This window comes from Ambystoma mexicanum, chromosome 5p, assembly GCF_040938575.1.
Source record: "Ambystoma mexicanum isolate Mex_15411 chromosome 5p, UKY_AmexF1_1, whole genome shotgun sequence".
Taxonomy (NCBI): domain Eukaryota; kingdom Metazoa; phylum Chordata; class Amphibia; order Caudata; family Ambystomatidae; genus Ambystoma; species Ambystoma mexicanum.
In genome coordinates, this window is record NC_090930.1 from 519,664,667 (window position 1) to 519,685,755 (window position 21,089).

Consider the following 21,089-nt stretch of genomic DNA (forward strand, 5'->3'; position numbering starts at 1 on the left):
GGTCCGAACACGGTGAGTGTCACGCTGCAGGTGCAGAAAACGCAAAGCATGTTTCTCAGCCTGGGCGTGGATTAAATAGTCTCTGGGTATCCCAGGCGTCTCTGGGCTGAACCACACCCAAAAGACTAGACTGCACAAGCAGTTCTGGGAACTGAAATATGTGGGGGCATCCATCTTGTCTCCATCAATGCACTACAAGTCCAATCCCCAATGTTATCCTATGGGAGTGAGTGAGTCTGGTGCCACAAGCGCCAAGTCTGACTCCATGTGGGTCTTTGGAGTGATGGAGAGGCCCTTGAGGGCCATGTAGGTGATCGTGGCCTGGCTCCAGCCATCTTGGAGGGCTGAGGACATGAGGGGCAGGAATCATAACAGACGTACGCAGAACTATTATGAATTCAGGCGGTGATTGAAAACATTTCTATTTTAGTGGGGAGAATAGTGGCTTTTAGCTCTGCTTCGAGTATCCTGGCAACAAGATTCTCTTGGCGCGTTGGGGGCATGTACACTTTATAAATGTGCATAACATAAGGCAGTTAAGTGGCTGTAAGATTCACAGTTGAAAATAGAAAACCGTTATTATTTAATATATACGACCCAAATATATTCCAGGAGTTTTGCATGAAATGGGTGATGTGGAGGCAATCCTGAGTGGAGATTTAAATACAGCTCCTAATAGAATTCTACACAGATGAGGCGGTGGAGGCTCATATTCAGATGATAAAGCACGGAAAAGCTTATTGCTGCTTCGGGAAACATGGGATTTAGTTATTTTTGGAGGCAAATCTATCCAAAGGAAAGGCAATTCACCTTTTTTTCAGAAGTGCATAAAACCTCTGGATGGATTTGTTTTTAACTTCTAAGAGTCTTTTCAGTAATGCGATATTAACGGACGGAGGCGGCATAGTGAATTCTGGCCATGCAAACAGAGCTGTCTTTAGATAGTTCACAGGGGGTGACAAAGAGGTAGGAAGCTATGATATACGGATATATAACTTTTGGCTAACCAACAATTATTTGTGAAACACATACAAGAGGAATCATTTCTTGCTTAAGCACAAATAATGACTTAGTAGATTGTTCAGTTATTCTGCATTATGAGCACTGAATAAAAGGGAAGCAGAAATTAAAGACACCCCAAGTACAGTCAACAGAGAAAAATAGGACAGGGCGAGGACATTCCTTAAATCACCAGCAGAGTATGCAGGCAGAGCAGATGCTATTTTATTGAAGACAGGCTTACTGGGAATATGGCGAGAAAGCAGGTTCCTTACTGGCTCTGTTTTTTAAAATGAAGATAAAAATGGAGGTACTGTTAATTGAAAGTGAAGACAAGGTTATGTTGAGGAAAAACAAAGACATCTGTAAAGCCTTCAAAAAAGGTTTATTAAAGGCTCTACTTTACAGAAGGAACAAGTGATGAGTTATTTAGGGAAAATTGACTTACCAGTACTGGATTTAATAGGGAAAATAGATTAGAAGTGCAGTCGCTGATGATGTTTGTGAAGCAAAATATCTAGTTCAGGGAAAAGATCAGGTGCAGATGGTTTGCAAATTGAATTTTATAAATGTTTTTGTCAAGAACTGTCTTCTGTGTTAACACAACTGTTCAAGACTATTATTGAGCAAGGAGCTCTTACACCCACTATGCAGTCAGCACTGATTACAGTAATTCCATAACCAGGAAAAGACCACAGGAATTGTGCAAATTATAGACCAATATCTATGCAAAATTCAGATTTCAAAGTACTGGCTAAGATCTATACCAGGCGGCTCAGTAAACTCTTGCCCGCTATAATTCACAAGAATCAGACTGGATTTATATCTCGACGTAATAGTTTGGGTAATATAAAAGAATTGATTCAAATAATCTAGCGTTGTGCAGCGGTGAGCTGTGATGCAGAAAAAGCTTTTGATGGAGTCAAATGGATTTTCATTAGACTAGTACTATGCAAGATTGGTTGTGGTCCTAATTTAACTTTTATTTATGTGCTTTCTAAGCGTGCTACAGCACAAATTACTGTGAATTGGGTGACCTCTGATGCATTCGATACTAAAAGAGGGACTAGACCGGGATGTCAACTCCCACCGCCCCTTTTTATTTAACAGTTAACAAATGGGATTAATAATGGTAATTAAATTAAAGGTATTATGGTTGTACCCTATGAACCAGAGATCCTTCTGTAGGCTGATCTCCTTATACTAATGTCAAACCCCAAAAGATTGTTTAAGTCTTTTGTTAGGAGGTATAAGAATTATTTGTGAGTGTCTCTGAATTTAAATTAAATAGTTCAAAGACCAAAATGTTTCCTATAACCAGATCCTATCAGAGACCTATTTGAAGAAATTGGCATGAGTTGGGTAAAACTGAGATATACAGATTTGGGTATTGAAATAGCTGGAGATGCTCAATAAATATTGACTAAAAATATATTGATGACATGGTCTGAAATAAAACTTTTGGGCAAGAAATGGAAAAGTTTAAACCCGACACTGTGGGGGTAAAATAGGAGTTATTAAGATGACCCTCCTTCCAAAATGATTATACCTTTTTAATATGCTACCTGTGCGGCTCTCTACTAGGATTATATCTGAAATGTACAACTTCTTGTGGGGAAAAGGCCATACAGTGAAAACTTCTCGACTGCCCAGTCAACAAGGATGTATTTGGTTTTCCAAATATAGTCCTATACCACAAGGCCTATTCATTATATACATTCAGTTACTGGATTGATACTACGGGTAAAGTTGACCCCAACTGGGTGAATATCGAGAGAGCTTCCGTTCACCCAATTCCCCTCAAATGTTTGTTATACATGGATACAAACTTGCCAATGACCACTACCGCACCATAAAACATGCAATTCAAGAGTGGAAGAGAAGTACTGACTCAGGAAAAATAAAATACCTATTATTCAGCGCTTCATGTATATGGAGGCATAAGGCTATATGTGTTGATAACTATTGTTTTATTGAAGCCCTTGCAAAGTGTGGGAATATGAAGATTACGACAAATTCTTGATGGCAATACTCTATTGGACTTTGAATTTCTTAAATTAGAATATGAGTCAGGAGATTTGTTTGCTACTCTTTTCTCTCAGTGCAAAATACATGATTTGCCTGCACTGCCACACATTTCGACAATGTCATCTCCTTCGGCTGCTACAATTTAAAAAATCCCTTGTCACCACTGAAGTGGATGCATAACAAAGTTTAACATGGGAAGAAGAACTGAAAAATGTAACCCAATCAGACTGGAAACTAATATGCAACAGTCGCAAGTGCGGGAAAATGGAGCTGGATTTATGCTATACGCAATAGAGGATTATTCATAATTTTTATTGTTCTCCCCAAAAATGTGGTTATGTAAACGACTCACTGATAAGTTCTGTTGGAGTTGTAAGAAAGAAGTTGGGTCATTGATTCATATGTTTTGTTATTGTGACAAAGTAAATAGATTTTGGGAAGAAGTGCTTTCACAGATAGACTTGGTTATATGCCTTCCGTTTCCTGGATAACCGATTCCATGTACACCGGGTCCGTTAACAAATATGCAAGGGATGAAAACATTAATGTATTTATAGAGTACTCACAATGTCTAAAAAGCAGATATTTAGTCTTTGGAAACATGGGGTGCAGCCCTCAAATGAAGATGGTGTGCCAAAGCAGAAAGTGTCTTACCCACTAGTCCCCGGGGAGCTGTCATCAAGGTGGCCAGGACATGGCCATCGCTTTTCGATCCAGGTCCTGGGGGTGGATCCGTGCAGGAGGATCACCTGGGTGAGGGGTCTTTGTGGATTGGGAGTGGGACACCGGAGGTTGAGACACGGTATCCCCTTCCGGGTCCATCCCATCAGGTAGGATACTTAGAAACACAGCCTCCCCCCTTCACAACACAAACACTTTCTCACAGACAGCCCGCTATGAGAGAAAATGGACTAACATCGGAGCTGTATACCTGACGTGTTCCAATACAATGGTCAGGCAAGATCAGGCAAATACTATCACACCCAACTTCTATTACACTTCCCCACACGGATAAAAGGCGGAGCACAAGAGCACACTCTGAGCGAGGCAAAGCACACGAGGAAACAGCAGTACCAAGATGACAGTTTACACGAGAAGAAAGACGGCAAAAGCAAAGGGTATTACAAGGAGGGAAGTTCCATTGACCTTTTCGTTACTTTCAGGAAGCCTTGAGAATAGGAAGCGCAAGACCAGGAAACCAGGATGAATGCGGGCCCTCCTGCATTAATAATCCAGGCGGGGAGAATCACCAGCTGCCGTGGTACTGTCCTTGGCTCGAACAACAAAGCAGCATCAGTGAAATCAACACAGCCGGTGAGTTGGGGAGACTGATACAAGACTGATCTGTGTTGAAGCCAAGGTAGCAAGCAGCAACATTGTATGGCGAGCCCTGGAACGAACATTGTATGAAATGCGTGTGATAATCAACGTGAGTAAAGTTGAACTGCAGATGAGTGATTGAATTTTGAAACCAAGATATACGATACCTTGGACAGAGTTGTCCGGCACCGCGTGCATGCTCAATCGAAGGTCTCTGCAAGGTGTCCAGCTGACAGACAAAAGTTAAAGAGTGGCAAAGGATTGTGAATCAAAGTGGTCCTACAACAGGTCAAGCAAAATCCTGTGCACAATCGAAAGTCTTCGATGTTGATAGAGTAAAGAAAGTTGATGGCAAAGTAGATAAAGTTGGTCCGAGCCCGGCAGAGGGAGATCAATTGAGAGCTTTGTGTTGAAGCAAGTTTGTGTCACAATAGATACATTGGTCCGTGCCCTGAAGAGGGAGACCAGTTGAAGATTTTGAGTTAGAACGGATCTGAGCCCGGCAGAGGACTATCCAGAGTGAACCGTGAATCACCCGAGAAATTGGATCCGTGGAAATCCTAAGAAAATTATGTATAGATGAAATACAAACTGTGTTGGAGTGGATCTGATCCCGGCAGAGGGGGATCCGACAGTAAATCACCGAGAAAAGTGTACCTAGGAAAATTCTAAAAGGAAAGGAAATGTATGGTTTGTTGTTGCATCAAGCCCTCTGAAAGAAGAGACTTTGAATGGCAAAGAGACTTTGGCACAGAAGGCCATGATGAAGTTTTAAACTGCACCCTCGTGCCAGAGAAGCCAGACACTGCACTAAGCTAGTGTGTGCCGCCTTGTTCCATGCAACAAACATGGGGAAGGGAAGCAGACGGCTTGAATATCCCGACAAATGATTTCTTTAACACTTTTCTTTTGCATAACATTATTTAGCACACTATTTGTATTCATAGGTAAGGATTGGCAATAGGTTTATTAGTATAGGCCCTTTTATTTTGACAAGACACCACTAAGGCTGCGTTATTATTTGATGGTGGTAGCTTGCTCCCATCTTTAGATTTAGGATTAGATGGGCGTTTTTCAAACCCAGTTGAAGTTCAAAAAACACCCTTTAACTGATCACTTATATCTGTCTCACTGTTTGATACCATGCCTTCCTTACAATAGCTACATGGTCTAGTGACTCTCAGCAAAGGAAAAGGTCTATCTGCAGCGAAACATGTTTGAGGATTACATAGAGATGTGGGAGGGGTTCAATGAACTTTATGGATGAATGATTGGGTTAACTGCAATCCTTATTCTATGAATATGTGAACCACCTATTCACCGTTCCCCAGTTATCTCCTTCCTTCCTTAGCCCCTAGCTTCCCCTCACCTCTTTGTACGTGAACAACTTTTTGGAAAAGTGATCTTGTAACTATTGTTATGCTGTAAAATCAACAGTTTGTGGAAAGAAAAAAAAGAAAAAAAAGACAACATTTTGGGAGCCCGCAGTGAAGATTTGCACCAGAATTCATTCAGTGTCTGTAGCCAAATGATGCATAAATGTCAGGTTGTGTTGCAACATTCTAGACACTAATGAACTGTCCCAAAAACCTCAAACATGCTATAAACACATGCTCCTGGTGTAAGCACTCAAAGCTCAAAGTTGAAAAACCTATGATTTTGGTCTGATCTTGTTGATTCCAACGGGCTTCTACTGCAGCCCTCAATTCCAGTCTGTCACATGAAATAAATGCGTTTCTGGGTGTATAGCATGCAGAACAAACCTCTGTATTGAATATATTTGAATAGCAGGCACCAAGACACTTGACTTACAAAGGGGAATGGCTCACCAAGGTTGTGGAGAATCAATGTTAGATAATATGCAATGCACATTTATTACATAGGATAAGTCCTGAGTTCTGACACTTTCTTAATGAGAATCAAAACAAACAATGGTCTTTCATTTGCTTAACTGCATCTCACAGTTTAAAAAAAGAAATGTATAATGTGTGCGCTCTTTTGATCCCCAAATGAGCACTCCTTAGTAATGAGGAGAGGGAGTGGCTGTGAATGACTAACACATGTTACAATACAATGCCCCCCAGAATTATCCAAGCCACTTGACATTCTCAAAGCATACACTAATCCAATACACACCCCGACTCACCAGAGCACCACAATCTCTTCAACTAGTCAAGAATGCACATTTACAAAAGCATTGATGACATTTTTGAATGTGGAGAACAGAACATTAAAAGTGCAAGTGCATATTTCCTACAAGAAAAGTCACAAGTATTTTCTGCAATAGTAGTTTGTAGTTGTGCATCAATAAAACAGTAGAAAAACAGCAATGTTTGTGCCAACGTTTGACATATTTCAATGGACACACCCCTCGGATTAGAATGAAAATAGAGATTTCCGCTCAAGTGAACGCCCCGATTAAGTCACACGGTTTAAATATGAAATTTTGCATAGTTATATCAGGTTCATGGGAGGAAACTCTCAATGAACTTCTCTTTCCCCAACATTCAGTCCAGGAAAACAAGCATCTCAACACTGCGATCAAGGTCTCTCCCACTCACATTTTCTCAAATTTCATCAGCCACCAATTTTCAAAATGATTCACAAAATAGGAATTCTGGGGAAATTAAATGTCTGTTTTACCTTTCCAAAGGATCCTTGACCAAGAACCTTCAGGAGCTCGAATTGTGCAGGGTCTGCCTTCTCGCAACCTTCTTTCACGTGGTGAGTAATTTGAATCTCTTCTATGTTTCCTTCGTCCTATGAAAACCAAACCATTCTCACCAGCTTAATTAGGGGAATATTGTCAATTTTTATAACATACACAACAATGTGCAAAGGTTATTACAATACACATTTTCTTAAGTTTTTGGAGAAACACCCAATGTAGTTGGTCAACAAAATTAAAGTGTGGCACTCAAAAAAAAAGTAGAAAGGAGTACAAATCACTACCAGCGCGAGTTGTTAGTACCCTCCTACAGGGTCATAATACACCCTGGCTGCAGGATTAAGATACCAGAATATTTTTGCATCACAAAACGTTGATTAAAAAAACATTGTAATATATAGGATCCTGGTGTGCAGTATAAACTGAAATCAACTATGACGGGTGGGCACCTGTGGAGTAAGGTAGACTAAGCTCTACCAGTAGGAGTCACCACAATAGCTCACTTGTGCTTACCAGTACACAGCACTCTTTCTTTCAAAATGCAGGTTTTAAAAGCATAACAAAAAAGCATAACAAGTAAGACTTAGGAGAAATGCTATTTAAAAACCAAAAGTAACTCCAGCAAAACCGAGCAAGATCTACATCAAACATCCATAGAGCAGTGCTCACAAAGCACACAAATAGCAGACTAGATTGCTGCCTTACGGATGACAAGTAAATCTACAAGACACCAAAAATCAGCCTGAACTCTGACAGCACAACTGTGGAAATCCTCAAGAAGTGACAATTGTGATTGTAAAGCATTTTAGGATGTAAGACAAAAAGGAAGCAATTTAATATTTGGATGATGGCTGCCAAAGACAGTCGCAACGTACCGATGCCCGCCTTAAATACTATGAAGAAGCCATTGCGGGGATATGACAATTTCCAGGGAGCGCGATGAAACCAATGGGAGGGTTCATATTTCTCCCATTCAGAACCTTATTTCCTTTGCGATACCTTCGCTATTCCTATATGCTACAATCATACTTTTAATTTAAAATTATGATTACTTTAAAATCATATCAGACTAGGTTGAGTGTTCCCTTTTGTATCCTGTAATAGTGCAGAAGGACGAGCCGGACATGGCTGTTGGCATAATTCTTTATTGTACCATAAACAAAAAGAGAAAACCTACTTTTCCACAACTCTAAGAGAGATTTACCTGACTCAACTAAAATACTATGGGTTCACTCAGGATAAATCAAGATTCCCTGTCCAGTGTCAGAAGACCTGCTTCTCTTCCTTACACCTATAATGAAACTAAAGTAGTAATGCATGTTCTTGGTCCAGAGGAATGGCTCCCTTCTTCTGAACGGACCACAGCTCCAATCCTTAGGTGAGATCTTTACCTGAGGGAACGGCTCCCTTTCCCCGGGTCTCAATCCCTTTCCAAGGCACAAAACGACATTCCAGATTAAAGTTCCAACTCAAAGACCAACATTCCTTATTGGCAATAGTTTCTTCACTACTCGGTTTTTGGAGAATGCCTCCCTTCTCCAGGTATCTTTCTCTCAGTATTTCCACAATCTCAGGTTTATTTTGCAGTTCACAATACCAGGGGTAATGTCTCCCTTCCCCAGGCCTTTTCTCAGACTTACTTTGCAGTTCACAATATCAGGGGGAAGGTCTCACTTCCCCTGCCCTTTCCTAGGCTTGCTTTGCAGTTCACAATACTAGGGGGAAAGGCTCCCTTCACTTGGTCGATTTTCAGGTTTCGTTTATACAGTTCACAACGGCTAGAGGGATCTCAGACCCTCTTCTTCCTCTCTTTGGCTCACTCTTCTGCCAAGCATTGCAAAGAGGAAGACATCTTATTTATGTAGGGTCCCCGACCGTGGTCTCTCTGGCTCCTTGGTTTGACCAACTTGGATCCCTATCTTGCCAAGTACTGAGGAAGATACCTTGTTTTTGCATGTGGGTGCAGACCCCGATTTCTCTTCTGTTTCGTTACAAACCAACTTGGCTCCCTCTCTTGCCAAGTACTGTCAGAAGATACCTCTTTTTAAAATGTGGGTCCCAGACCCTGCTTCAGTTTCTTACTGAACATCTTAGCTCCCACTCTCAGCAAGCACCGTCACAAGGAAGATACCCAATTTCTGTATGTGGTTCCAAGACCCTGCTTTCCAAGCCCCCACCAGAACCAGCTTCTAGCACTTTATCTTTGCGGGTCACTCCCCGGGCTGCAAGGGTGCGTCTGCCCGCCGGCTCTGGTCCTGCGCTTCTCGCTCATGGTACCAGTTTCCTGCTCCCAGTGCGGGTCTGTTCCCTCCAGGCCACCCGGTTCTTGGTTCCTCCGACACCGTAGCGATTTCTTCTTCTCCGCTTATCCTTAGAATCTCACGGGCTGTGCGGTCCTCCTTCGGCTGCTGGTGCGGGTGTGGCTCTCCCCAAGTCAGTTCCTCCGGCTTCTCACACAGTTCTATAAGTCCCCTGTCAGTTTTTATCCTAACCTCCCAGTCCAACCTCTGCGGAAAGCTAGAATGGTGATTGCCATTCCAACAGGTATTCTTCATGGCTCTGCGCCTCTTCTTCCTCTCAGTTGGGGTCCCAAAGGCGTTACTTGGGTAATCTGTCCTCTTCTTCGTCTCACTAGAGGTCAGCACTATGTCCCTACAGAGACACATGGGGTGGTTTTAGGTAACATGGAGCTGGGGTGTGAGGTACATGGGGATGCATGTGTATACGGTTGGAATAACGCATTTGCTTAGAATGATCGGCCTTGTCCATGGAGGTGAGGAGGGTGGGTAGTCTCTCCCCAAGAGATCCTCCCGCTGAGTACCGCCCCCATGGGGACTATCGGGTAGCAGCCTCACCACCCTGGCCTCATGGAAAGGAGCTCCCCCTTGGGGAGAAGGGACGATATCCAAGGCGAGTCGAGGGAACACACCCCCACGGCTTTCAAAGCAGTAGAATCAGTTGGTTGTGACATGTTCTTTGATTGACTTTTTTCTCTTATTGACAAGCACACGCCAATGGGTGCACAGCCAGATGGACAGCTGATTGAGACACCCTGACCACCATGTGCATATGCCCAGACGATGGACCACTGGTCCGAAACGCATAGGCTTTGTAGCTTTTCAGCATTGGCCTTAGTATAGTGGTCAACACATTGATTAAAACATTGTTTTGTCTCAACAAAAATCTGTTATTTACTTTTTTCAAGCTACGAATACGACAAGATCACTGACACCGTTAACGTACACTGCTCTGGCTGTTTAGCTAGACTGAGGGTGTGCAACCCCCACCGCTGGCTTTCACCAGCCCAGGTCCACAGTTATGCTGATGTCCTCAAGGTATTGCTTGCTTGCACGGAGCATGAGAGAGAGTGTATGCATGCTCCAAAAAACGTTTCAGCACAGGGCTTTCCAATGCATCTGAGGCAACTAGGTGAAGGCCATCGGCCAGTGATTTTGTGGGCTTTATTGGTTCTCGTTGGTTCCAACAATGGATCTCATACAGGAGCGGAAATATGTAAGGGAGTGGAGAACTAACGCCCCTGGCCTGATGAGTAACAGAAGCTGCCAATCTCATCATCACAACCTGGAAGTGGACTATCACGTGGTAGCCGAGAATGGTGGAAATCGAGAACAGGCTCTCACGAAAATACAATGTTCCTATGCTATAGAGGAGGCTGGAGCAACGTGGCAGAAGGCCTCCATACAACATCTCGAAGATTGTGGGGTTGAGCTTCTCGATGGTATATGAGGAGCAGAGATGGAGGAGGAGTGGCTTTTGCATTAGGAAGGATGTAAGAGATGACTGGCCTAGTAAACCTTTTGCTTGTTCACCAACCAAGGACAAACTATTGTTTTCTCTGCCACATCTCCAGATGATGTCCATGACTCGAATCTGTCACGCAACAACTCCCCCCCCGAACACCCCTTGCGAGTACCAACAATAAGGTTAGGAGTCCTTGTTATAAACTCCAGGGGATGCCAGGTCGGTGCCCATGGATGAGGGGCCACACAGGGAAGTATTGATTTTTCTAATTCTGAGGATGGATAGGCAAATTGGGGATTTGTTGCGGGTATACGCAGAAACGGGATGGAAATATGGGTTGGATATGTTATATTGGTTATTGCACTTGGCTGTTCATTATGGGGTCGCCGGCACATTACATGTGCACTCATTCTGACAGCGCTACATGCACATTTTTAGATTCTTGTTATTTTCTTACCCGAAAGAACAACCACGCAAAGTTCATGATAAAGTATTTTTAATGTAGACAAGCTAGGAGAACTCTGATGCGCTTCACAAAAACAGAAAGGCAATATAACTCTGAAACAGTGAGGGGCATTTCCAACGTGGTTAGAAAAAGCAACTGTGTGACAATGATGGAGATTAGGGGACTGAGGATGTTAATGACCGATTGAGAGGAGAGCTAGAAGTACCAACGATCGAAAGGAGCATCAGACAGGAGAACGCACCTATGCCCTCAGATAATATAGGAAAAGGCGGAAACTAAGCAGGAAGAACAGGATAGGAATATCAATCATTGAGTTTTTCACTAGCATGCACGCAGCGGCAAGAACAGGACAGAGACAGCAGCGAACTCAAAAGAGGGGAGAATAGGTGCCATAGAATGCTCGATTACAAGTACTTCAACCAGTTCAGCTCTTTGAGTGCATAACCGGCCACGAGGGACCAGGTGGTAGCTGAGGACATTCTGTTCATCTCGCATCCCTCCTACTCTCCATCAATGACGAGAGGAGGGACAGGATACTGGAGCGCCCCTTAGACAAATGCCAGCAGATAATGAAGAGGAAGGACAGCAACAGCCAAATCTCATTACCACACATATTCCATGGACACCAGGTGCCTGGTGGAACCAGTCAAATGAAACGCAGCGCTTTGTTGAAAGTGCTGCATAGGTTCCTCAAATGTTAATGTTAAAGGATATTTATACTGCGTACTATCACCACCGCTGTGGTCCCCTGGCGCTTGGGCAGATCTGAAACAAAACAGGGGTAAGTAAGGGTGTGTAAGTAGGACTTAGTTTGGAGAAGAGCAAAGGAGGTGTGAAGTACTGTTGGCAGCTTCAGTTCAGTTAACACCGTTCGCCGAGCTTATTGGTGTGGTATTCGGGCCGGAGTCCATCGTGTGCTGTTGTGTGGGGATTTGTGTGGCGTTTGTTGTTGCATTGTGGTGAAGTGTGTGTGGGTTGCTGCGGTTGTAAGAGGTGTGGTCGTGTTTGGCTAGAGTGCGAGAGGTGTGTGCGGAGTGGAGAGGTTTTTTTAAGATGATTTTTTGGGGTTGGTTAGTAGCGTTGTTAGGAGAAATGCACACTCCTATTGAGTCTCCTTCATGATTTAGAGAAGGCTGTCTTCCTTTGGGGTTTAAGTTTCAGCATGATAAGGCTGTCTCATCTCTGTCATTATTTCAAGTCCGCTACTTTTGAGTTTCTAGCTTTGCATTTGGCCACCCCCTATATCCCACTTTGTCATTGCTGCAACCTAGTCCTTTCGGAACGATTTACTTGGGACATACGCCCGTGCCCTACGCCCATTCTGGTTTGCAGAGGTTGGTGGTAGAGCCTTTGTGTTAGGTATGTTTGCTATTGTTCCGTCCTCATGGGTTGTCTCTCGTGTTCTCTTCCACCTAGCATCGTCTCTCTTGTTCTTTTTTTTTAAACTCTCTTTATTAGCATTTTAAACTGCAACTTACCAAAACAACCCCTAACTTTACCCCCTCTCCCCACCTCCATTCCCCCTTCCCCCCTTAACACTTAATTCCCAACAACAATAACGGCGCATTACCCCCAGCCTACGCCGCCCCATTCCCCCTCCCCCCGCCAACATCCAAATCCACTATCCAATGTCCACTCCGTCCTCTGGTCGCAGCATGCAGTCCAACGCCAACCATAAGTCCTTTGTAGGGTAAGCCGGCCTACCACCCATCCCCAAGTTCATCTCATCTCTATTCCACCCAATCCTCCCAGCACTTCTCTTCCGCCCGCCCCCCCCCTCACGGCGGCCGTAAATCATTGTCCTTCGATAGGTCATTTAACAATTGGGACCAGTGGATCGTTACATCTTCCCTGTCCATCGCAGGCTCCATGTGTTGCAGGATCGTTAACTCTGCCAGCCCCCACCTCCGTACATCTCTCCGCCATAGATGAATCGCCGGCCCTTGGGGTGATTTCCATGCTATTGCCATACAGCGTTTAGCCAATATAAGCAAAAACCGGCCCATCCTATTCCGTACTTTGTGCCTCTTCCCCCCCCGGCAGCTTACCCCACAGACAGATTTCCGGGCAGCGCTCCAGACTCGCCCCCAGCAACTCATTCACCCCCTTGAGGACCTCGATCCAGTACTCCACTATCACCCCACACTCCCATGCCATATGCCAAAACCCTGCCTGGGCCGCCCCACATCTGGGACATTAATCCGACACATCCCCATTCATTGCCCGAAGTACCACCGGGGTCAAATATGTCCTATGTAAAATATTAAATTGGACTAGTTGAAAACGGAATTCCTCGACGACTTCCAGACCAATTCCCAAACCTGCGCCCATTCCTCTGCCGATATTGGGCGCCCCATGTCTCTCTCCCACTTCCCCTTAACTTGCAGCTCACCCCCTGCGCGCCCAACCCGCAAGGCCCTATAAATCCACGAAACCCGCGCTCTACCACCCTCTCAATCTAACAATACCCAAAGCACTGGGCACAAATCTGGCTCCTCCGGGATTCCTGCCCACATCTCCGCCAACCTATGAACCACCCCTCCATACACTAGAAAAAGCCCCTGCGGTAGTCCAAATTTCCGACACCATTCCTTACAAGTAAGCAACTTCCTATCCTCAAAAAGATCCCCCACCTTCTCACATCCCTTCTCCCCGAGTCTCCGTACTCCGATCCTCCCAATGGCCTGGCGAAGCTTTTGATCCACACCCCATGGGAGTTCCGCCTCATAACGCCCTCCAATCCCCTTTCCACCCACATACTTCCTCCACGTCTCCCTCAACGCCTCAAACACTACCGTTCTATCCCTATCACCCAGTGGGTGCCACAACAATTCCACCGGTCTACATTTGAATGGTTGATCTCCTATCAATCCCTTAAGGCTCTCCCCCTCCTGCTGGTCCCATGTCAGCACCGATTGCAACTGCGCCGCCACAAAATACTTCTCATAATCTGGGATACCCAGCCCACCCCCCTCTCTAGGTCTCCGCAGTATGTCTAGAGACACCCTCCGTCTCCCCGTACCCCAGAGGAGCTCCCTAATACTAACATCCAACATCTTAAAGAAGATCCTTTTGGCCACATACGGTATATTGACAAAAAAATACAACAACCGTGGCAAAATTACCATCTTACACACCACTACCTTACCCATCAGGGAGATGGGGGAGAACCTTCCAGAACCGGACCGAATCTTCTATCCTAGACAGAGCCCTCCCTGTATTATTTACAAACGTGTCCTCAATCTCATGGAATACCCGGATCCCCAGATAGTGAAATGACTTGTGTTCCCATCGTATATCCAGCTTCGGCAACTCCCCCACTGGACGATCTCTCAAACCCCCTAACGGAAACAGCACCGACTTTCCCGAATTGATACGGAATCCCGACATAAATCTGAAGTTTTGCAGTACATCCAAAACCTCCAGAAGGTATACCTCGGGCTCCACCATATAATAAGTCGTCCGCATAAAGGGACACTATGTGTGTCCGACCCCCCACCTCGATACCAGCCTCTGACATGTCCTGCCTTAAAAACACCGCCAGGGGCTCCAGGGCCAGGGCAAATAGTATCGGGGAAGCCGCACACCCTTGCCGCGTCCCTCTCCCCAGCTCCCATGTAGCCGACACCCAGTCATTCGTTCTCACCATTGCCAACTGTTTCATATAGAGGAGTGCCAACCACCTGCACAGGTTATCCCCAAACCCAAACTCCTGCAACACCTGAAACAGCCACCTCCACTCTAGGGAGTCGAAAGCCTTCATGGCGTCAAACAAGGCTATTGCCATGTCACGCCTCTGTAGCTTCGCCAGATCCATAACATGATGTAGACGGGAGAGATTACCCGATGTGTTCCTTCCCCCAACAAACCCGCACTGGTCTGGGTGGATCAAGAGTGGTGCCACCCCAGCCAGTCTTGCCGCTAGAATTTTACCCAAAATGTTCCCATCAACAGTCAGCAGGGAGATGGGACGATACGCCGCACAGTCCCCTCATGTCTTTCCCATCCTTCAAAAGCACTGTGATGACTGCCTCCCTCATTGACTCCGGGAGACAGCCATTCTGAAATGCCTCCTCATACACCCTGTGGAGCCGTGGCACCAACAAATTCTCAAACATTGCGTAAAACTCCACCGGGAGCCCATCACTGCCCGGCGCTGTGCCCTTCTTCAATGTCCTCCTCAATCGGAGCCTCCAATACCTCCCGCATATCCTCCCCCAATTTCGGAAGCCTCAATGACTCCAAAAGGTCCTCAACGTCCACCTCAACATACCCGCCCTCACTCGTATATAACTCCCTGTAGAATGTCCTAAAAGTGTCATTAATCTCTTTCTGGGTTCCAACTACCTCCCCGTACTCGTCCTAATCTGAGTTATAACCCAGTTTGGGCGTTCCTTACCGATCAACGAAACCAACAGCTTACCCGCCTTATCTCCTTCCCCATGCAAACTAACAACCCGTCGACTATTATCAAAACTCGACAAGGTTTCCTGATAATATTCCAACTTCCGCGCCAGTACTTCCCCCACCTCCGCCCTCCCTTACCGCTTCTCCCTCCAGCTCAGCCACCTGGACCTCTAAACGTTGCAGCGTATCCTGGAGGTACTTGCGCCTCTCCGCCATCATAGACAAACACTTTCCTCTTATTGTCACCTTAAAGGCTTCCCACAACACCCCCCTTGAGCCCACCGAACACTCGTTCAGCTCAAAGTACCCCCTAATATCTTCCCTGAGCTCACCCACAAAAGCCCCATCTCGCAATGCCTCCCTATGCAATCGCCAGAGCCGCCGTGGGGGCCTCTCAAACTCCAAATAACGTAGCCACTAAGGGAGAGTGGTCCGACAAGACGCGACCCAAATACTCCACCTCCCCAAAATGCCGGTGCTCCCTACCAGTTAGAATGTAGTCCAAGCGCGAATATGAAGCATGCACCCCAGTATAATAGGGATAGCCGCGCTCCGCCCCGTGTTTCTCCCTCCAGACCTCCACTAGATACAGTTCCTGCATTATCCTGTGAAGCGACCCCACCATATACTTCTTAGGCCCACCCATCCAACCGTTCATCCAAGTGACAATTAAAATCTCCGCCCCATATTATCATTTCCCCCCTATATGCCCCCATCATGCGAAGCACTGAGGGGAAGTAATCTCTGTCATCCACGTTGGGCGCATATGAATATACTAGACAAACAACCTTACCCTCCCACAATGCCTGTACTAATACCGTTCTAGCTACCTCGTCCTTTAGTACCGTCTCTGCTGTCAGAGGCGTTGCTCTCGCCACCCATATAAGCACCTCCCTGGCTTCAGTTGAGTATGTTGTGCCAATTACTTGTCCACCCCATATCTTCTCCAATTTCCCCAGCATTTCCACCACTGCATGTGTCTCCTGTATCATTGCCACCTGTACCTTCTGCCTCTTCAAAAACTCGCCCACTCTCTGCCTCTTCTGGTAGCTCCCTAACCCTCGAACATTCCACGTCCCAATCTTCAAATCCCCCAGCCTACTCATCGTAGACCTCAATCCTCTCTCAGGTTATCCCTTCCTCACTTCCTGCATCCCTACCACCTGTACCCAAAACCGGCTCCATCCACACCCCATACCCTGCTGCAGCTTCCCTCCCCTTCTCGTGGATCACCCCCACCCCTACGCGCCTGTCCCCAACCTGACAATCTACCCCCAACTCCCCTCTCCTAACTCCCCTTCCCCCCACCTCCCGCCCTCCCTCCACTACCCCCCTCTCTCCCTGCACCACTCCCACCCCCTCGTCCCCCAACTACTAGTCAGTGACCAACCTTCCTAAACTCCTCCCCTTAACGGTAGACCCATTGGCTCACCCAACCCCTCACGCACCTCTCCCCCGGGGTCAGTAGCTAATAGCGTCGTTAAAGCAGGGAGGGTTTTCATCACCTTTCCTGTGCCACACCACCTATGTCATAACTCCCCTGGCACACTCCTCCTTCACTACAGATGATCAGTCTTGAAATGCCCACTCATGTTCACCCCTATGTCATCTCATTCCTGCTCCACCGCATCCGGGGGGACCAACCGTCCAGCCCCCCCCCCATGGGGCTCCTTTTGAGACCTCGCATCTAACCAGTCCCATGCCTCCCTCGGAGATGTAAAGAACCACGCCCTCCCTCTGGACAACACCTTCAACTTCGCCGGGAACAACATCATGTATTTAAAGTTGAGTTCTCGAAAGCGGGTCTGCACCGCATCAAATTACCTCCTTTGACGCTGCACCTCGAACGTAAAGTCTGGAAAAATCTGCACCTTCACACTCCCCATTTCATAGCACCCCACTCTGCGGGCGTCCTGAAGGATGGCATCCCGGTCCCGGAAACTCATAATTTTGGCTACCATCACCCTTGGTGGGGCACCCAGCGGGGGAGGCCGCCCAGGAACTCTATGGGCCCTCTCCACCGTGAAGAGATGAGATAGTCCCTTGATCCGCAATACCTTCAGGATCAGGTTCTCCACATACAACTCCGTACTCGGACCTTCTTCTCTTTCCGGTATTCCGACCAAACGAATGTTACATGGCCTGGAGCGGCCCTACGCATCCTCCGCCCTGACCTCCAGCACTCGGGTTGCCCCCACCAGGCCCGCCACCTGGTTTTTAAGCTTCTGGACGTCATCTTCAACCATACCAACCCTTTGCTCCACTTCCGTAACCCTCTCACATACCTTGCGGAGGTCCGCTCTCACCAAGAAAACATCTACCCACACCTCCTTAATACTCTCCTGGAGAAAGGCTCTGGAGGCCTGTATTGCCTCCATAAGAGACCAACGTTACTGTACTCCCCTCCCCCTCCAGGGATCTCTCCTCCGACTGCCGGTCCAGGCCATTCTGTCCATGCGCCTTGTCTTTGGCCTCAGTATATTTGTCCATCCGCTGCTGACTTTTGTCCATAATCAACAGGTTCGTAGGGCCTCCTCCTCAAGGCCGGGATCTCCACCCCTTTGTGGCTTAACTGTTCCCACAATGAGCAAATCTCCAGATCAGAATTGCCCTCTGCCCGGTTACGCCCGTGTCCACTAGCAGGCAGCTACCACCATCGGGGCCAGGCACTGCTCATCCAGCAATCGAGTGCCTTTGACCCCCGGGGGGGGGGGGGCTCACCCTCCCCAGGAGCCAGGGCCCCCACTCAGAGTACCAGGCAGGGGTGCTGCGTCTCTCTTGTTCTTGTAGGAATTTCCCTTAGTCGGTCATAGGTGTTGTCTGTGCCGTCATATATTTGGTCTGTCTGTTCTTTTGTGTTTCCTGTATGATTGTTTCAGTTGTTTCCGTCTGGTTCCGAGGTGTTGAAGAGCCAGGTTTTTTGAAGTTTCCTAGATTTCAGGTGGTCCTTGGGGTTTCTGAATTCTTTTGGGAGGTGGTTTCAGGTTTTTGCGGTTAGGTGGGAGAAAGAGGAGCAATCTCGTTTTTTTCCGGCGTATGGTTTTGGTTCCAGGCGGATTTCATTGCTTGATCTGAGGAGTCTCGATGGCTTGTAGATTGCTATTTTCTTTGGTAGGAACTAGGCTCCCTGTCCGCTGATTGCCGTGTGTGTTTTGCACATTGTTTTGAATGTTATAGTATGTTTGATTGGAAGCCAATGTAGAATTTTTAGTGCTGGAGTGATGTGGTCTCATCTGGATAGTTTGAGGAGGAGTCTAGCTGTTGCATCTTGGATGCGTTTATCATTTCTTCAAGAGGTGTTCCGGCATCCGGAGGTAGATGCAATAACCCCCGATTGGCAGACTTGAATCAACTCATGAAAATAGTCAAACCACCAGAGGTGACAGAAACCTCCAAGTACAGGCGACCGACCCGTTGGTTCAGGCTAGGGATTGTCACTGAGATCCATGAGATCTGCCCACGATAATCCGATTGAGCTAAAATCAGGAGCTGCAAGCAAAATCAAGGAAAATCGGCCGACAATTTGGACATATTGTAGGGAATGTTTGTACAGCATTCAGGCATTGGCATCACGGATTAGGCTCTGGCATGGCTGACCTCCTTCCTCGTGGACCGACCCTCGCAGGTCCAACTTGGGTCCTTCGTCTCCACCACCACTCTCTATACATATGGTGTCACCCAGGGCTCTATCCGCCGACCCTGGCTCTTCAAGGTCTACCTGGCCCCTTTGGCCCACTTCATCTCCTCCAACTTTGTGTTCTACGGATGACAGTTGGACAGGGAAGCCGTCCTTCATGCTTCCCTCAGCCGCCTCGCTCATTCCCGACATCTATCCACGATTCAAGATTGGTGCTCTTCCAACGATCTCTGCCTTAATGCCAGTAAGACAGAAATCCATCTCATTGGGACCTCTGTTCCCGCTTTCCCTCTCTCACACTGGCCACCCGCCTTGGGCACTCTACCCTCACCTACCTTTGAGGCAAACAAACTCAGGGTCATCTTCATCTCTACTCTCTCCTCACATCACAGACCTTGCCAAGAAGGCCCACTTCCAGCTTCACCTCGTCAGAGGTATCCTATCTGTTCTCACTTTCCCCCAGAAGCTCACTGTCTCCAGAGCTCAGGTTCTCTCCATGATGGACTACTGCAACAGCCTCTTTCCCAATCTGCCTGCCTCTACTCTGCTCCCTCTGAAACTAATCCAAAACAGGACTGCAAGACTTATCCTTGGACTCAAGCCAAGGGACCAGATCTCTCCAGCCCTGAAATCTCTGCACTGTTTCCTGGTGGCTGCAAGGGTCAAGTACAAGACCCTCTGCATCATCCACAAGGTTTTCTGGGGCCAGGTCATGCACTACATCCAACTCTCTCTACTTAAGTGCCTTCATTCTCGAGCCCTTTGCTCAGCTACCTCCAGCTCTCGAAGGATCAGACGCTTCTCCAGACAGAGTGGGGGCAGGGGTAGATCTCTCTTCTCTACAGGTGCCTCCTCCTGGAATAGCCTGCCTGTTCCTCTCAGACTTCAGCCGGACCACCTGAAGTTTCAGAAGCAGCTCTAGACCGGATTCTCCACAGCCTTCTCTCTCTCACTCACTCCCCTGCTAAGCTTCCTGTCTGATGCACCAACTGGTTTCTTGGTACCCACAGAGTCTCACTGGGTACCAAACTCTTTTCGGCCAATCCTCTTTGCACTACTGCGCACTTAGGGGATGTAATCTGTAACCTCTACATCCCCCCCTGCCGACTTGCACTTACCCAGAGCCGCGCTGCCCTGGTCGCACTTACCCAGAGCCGTACAGACACTGACCGCACTCCCCCCAACCCTCTCCCTTGCACTTCCCCACTCCCTTCCCCCTGCACCTCTGTTGTTGCACTTGCACGATCAGAACGTCACAAGGCCTAGTAAGTCAGTTTGTCTTGTCTTCCCTCCCTTGTTTTGTGGCACCTAGAAAACAATTGTGTACAAGCGCGTTATAAATGCAATATCATCATCTCATTATTACACCAGATGAGACAGCACAGGAAGCAATAGTAAACTTCTTTGTTACTGGACTAAAAGAAGTTCAAGCACAGCTCAAGAAATCCTAAATTGAGTGTAAAAACGAAATCTTTGGCAGAACTGGTGGAGATTCAATGTGTAGTGTTCCAAGAGCAGAACAATGAGACTTCTAAGAGTAAACTGATGACTTTACAGATGCAGAGTTTACAGGGACAAAAGTAAAATGCACAAGCCATCACCCAAAGCTGAGGTAAAACTCAGAATAGGGGACGATGAGGTACTCCGATGGGGCAGAGCATATAATGGGGGCAAATGGGTGGTTGATGTTGCCAAGCACTCATGGGTTAAGGAGTGCTGCCCCCACCGTTGTGGGGGCGGAGTTAATGACACGGCGGGAGGAGGAAAGGGAACAGGGATTATGGGAGAAGGCGCCTCGAGCG

The 21,089-nt window shown here is 46.8% G+C and overlaps 1 protein-coding gene across 1 annotated transcript in view; it reads right to left on the reverse strand.

Annotated features, from left to right (window-relative positions):
* RPS6KA6 (ribosomal protein S6 kinase A6) overlaps positions 1–21,089 on the reverse strand; it is a 905,586-nt gene that overhangs the window by 669,667 nt on the left and 214,830 nt on the right. Inside the window, exon 3 of the mRNA XM_069612921.1 lies at positions 6,991–7,107. Coding sequence (XP_069469022.1) covers positions 6,991–7,107 — 117 coding nt within the window. The remainder of the gene's footprint in view (positions 1–6,990; positions 7,108–21,089) is intronic.